Source organism: Pundamilia nyererei, unplaced genomic scaffold (assembly GCF_000239375.1).
Source record: "Pundamilia nyererei isolate P.nyererei 1_Seehausen unplaced genomic scaffold, PunNye1.0 scaffold00237, whole genome shotgun sequence".
In the NCBI taxonomy this organism is placed as follows: Eukaryota; Metazoa; Chordata; class Actinopteri; order Cichliformes; family Cichlidae; genus Pundamilia; species Pundamilia nyererei.
Genome location: NW_005187638.1, coordinates 159495 through 161850, shown reverse-complemented (window position 1 = coordinate 161850; position 2356 = coordinate 159495). Strand labels below are relative to the sequence as shown.

The 2356-nt window shown below is 37.9% G+C and overlaps 1 protein-coding gene across 1 annotated transcript; it reads right to left on the bottom strand.

The window, feature by feature from the left end:
• Positions 1 to 346: 346 nt before the first annotated feature.
• Positions 347 to 1695, bottom strand: LOC102201196 (uncharacterized). The gene is made up of 5 exons (XM_005749138.1): positions 1443 to 1695; positions 970 to 1323; positions 716 to 847; positions 577 to 614; positions 347 to 481 (listed from the first exon to the last, which is right to left on the bottom strand). Exons 1-5 carry the CDS (start codon positions 1477 to 1479, stop codon positions 347 to 349), a joined length of 696 nt encoding a protein of 231 aa, XP_005749195.1. The 5' UTR covers positions 1480 to 1695.
• Positions 1696 to 2356: the final 661 nt, after the last annotated feature.

Genomic DNA, 2356 nt, shown 5'->3' with positions numbered 1-2356 from the left:
GACACTGGCGCCACCGGGCCCTCTGACCACCACCAGTAGGCAACGGGTGAAGTGTCTTGCCCAAGGACACAACGACCGAGACTGTTGGAGCCGGGGCTCGAACCGGCAATCTTCCGATTACAAGGTGAACTCCCAACTCTTGAGCCACGATCTCCCCATATAACAGATACGGGGCAAACAACAGAACATGATAACATTAAAATATATAATTTTATTATAATATGTTATTTATTATTTCAATAAATATAATATAACCGTGTAGGTCTAAATAAAAGCCACAATGAAACTTGACATGCATTTCACACAGTTTGTCATAAAAAAAAATAGTAAACCCTAATAACAGTAGTTACTCGATCGCAGAAGCACTGACATCAGTGTAGACTGTACCCCCCTCTGCTGCTTTTTCACTCCTTTGTGGTAATTTGCCGCTTTTCCTCGTAGTGATGTTTGGTGCAGAGTAAATCAATGGGTTCTCAACTGTCTGAGGAAGTTAAATGAATTTAAATAATAAAAAAAAACAGGCAAGAGTTTAATGTACCATTGACTTTATATTTTTCTTTATTAAATTTACCTTACCTGCTGACTCTGCTGATCACCACTTCCTGGCATGCCATCTGTTTGAAAGACAGAGAAATTTACTATGAAAGATGCTTTCCACATGGTTAATTTGCACCAAAGCTGATGGATATACTAATGTGAGTATAACTTTTATTACCACACCAACAACTGGATGTTTTCTTCTTGATGGTATAAATCAGGAAGGCTATAACGATCAGACTTGTAGCCAAAGCAGCACATAATATAAATAGAACTGTATTCGCCATTTGCAAGTCCCACATGTTGAGTCCTGGAAAAATAAAAGCACCCAGTAATAATTATTACTTTTAGTGACATTATAAACTGGGAAAAAGTTTCACGCTGATTTTAAACTAGCTTATTCTAAATTATTATAGCATTCTTCAAATTTACCTTTAACGTCCAGTTTTATGCCATTTCCAAAAATTATATGTCCACATGTGGCCACAGCGCAGTAGTACGACCCGGCATCAGAGGAGCTGACATTCTTGGAGAAGCTGTAGACACATTTCTGTGTGGAGGAAACCTCTGGACTCCTCTCACATTTATCACTGTTTCCATCAGCATAAATCAAGTTGGGGTGAGAGTTATCAGATCTAGTGCTGAACCAAAACACACTGTCATTTCCAGGACATGCACTGTTCTCTGGGTTAGAGAGGACTGAACACTGCAGAGTCACTGGGTTTCCCGGATGGAGGGGACCAAATTGAGGCACCTGAATGATGTCAGTGATAGCCGTCTCTGGCCCTTAGAAAATAATTAAGTAACTGTTAATATAAATACATAAATCAATAAAGTCATGTTTTACTCGTTTTAGTTAGATATTGATTTGTAAACATGGGTAAGAAATAATCAGTTCTGTTTACCTTTAATTTTTAAAAATGTTGCATTTAAAAAGTCCATGTCCAGTTGGTCCACTTTTATGCAGTAATAAAGACCAGTGTCACTTAGCCTAGTTTGACTTATTTCCAGAATAAAGGTTCCAGGTTCTTGCTTTGCTGTAATGTGAGGAGTGGTGTTAACACCGTCATAATCAAAGGTAAATGTTCCTCCCAAGAATTCAGGCCAGCTTCCAGAAACAATCCTGATCCAATACAAGTTTGCTTCATATTCAGATGTCGGGCGCGCACATGTCAGGGTCACATTTTCTCCAACACCAATAGTCTTCGTTCCAAAAAACACATAATCAGTGCATCCTGAAAGTCAAATTAAGCAGAGCAGTTAGATATAGAGAGAGAGAGATATTCCACATGTTAAATTGGAGAAATATATATGGAAAAAAGCCGACTCTAAACTTACGACCAGCTCTGAAGCCCAGTAGCATATAAAATACGATCAGCATTTTCTGATGGATTTACTTGTGACTCATTTACATTTAGGCATACTAAGATGATGCTCCTTAATATAATCACATCAAGTGGGAGGGAACAATTTCAGAACAATCTGATTGGCTGTTTGTTATGTTGGTGCTCCGTTCTACTACCACAATGGAAATTATATCAATCATCTTTCCGGCCTAAACAACCGAAACAACACCAAGAGCACAGCTTTCTTTTACAGTGGGTTTCTTTAACACACAGAAAGTAAACAAAAGAGGCGTTACGGTAAACCAAAACACTCTCACAAAAACACCTTTAAATTTCCACAATTGTCTTTATGCTAACTGGTCGTGTTGTTTATGCATCATACAAACAACATCTTTATCAACTACAATAACATAAAATGGGTGACATATATATACATACACATATATGTCACCCATTTCAGTCAAGTTTGTGTG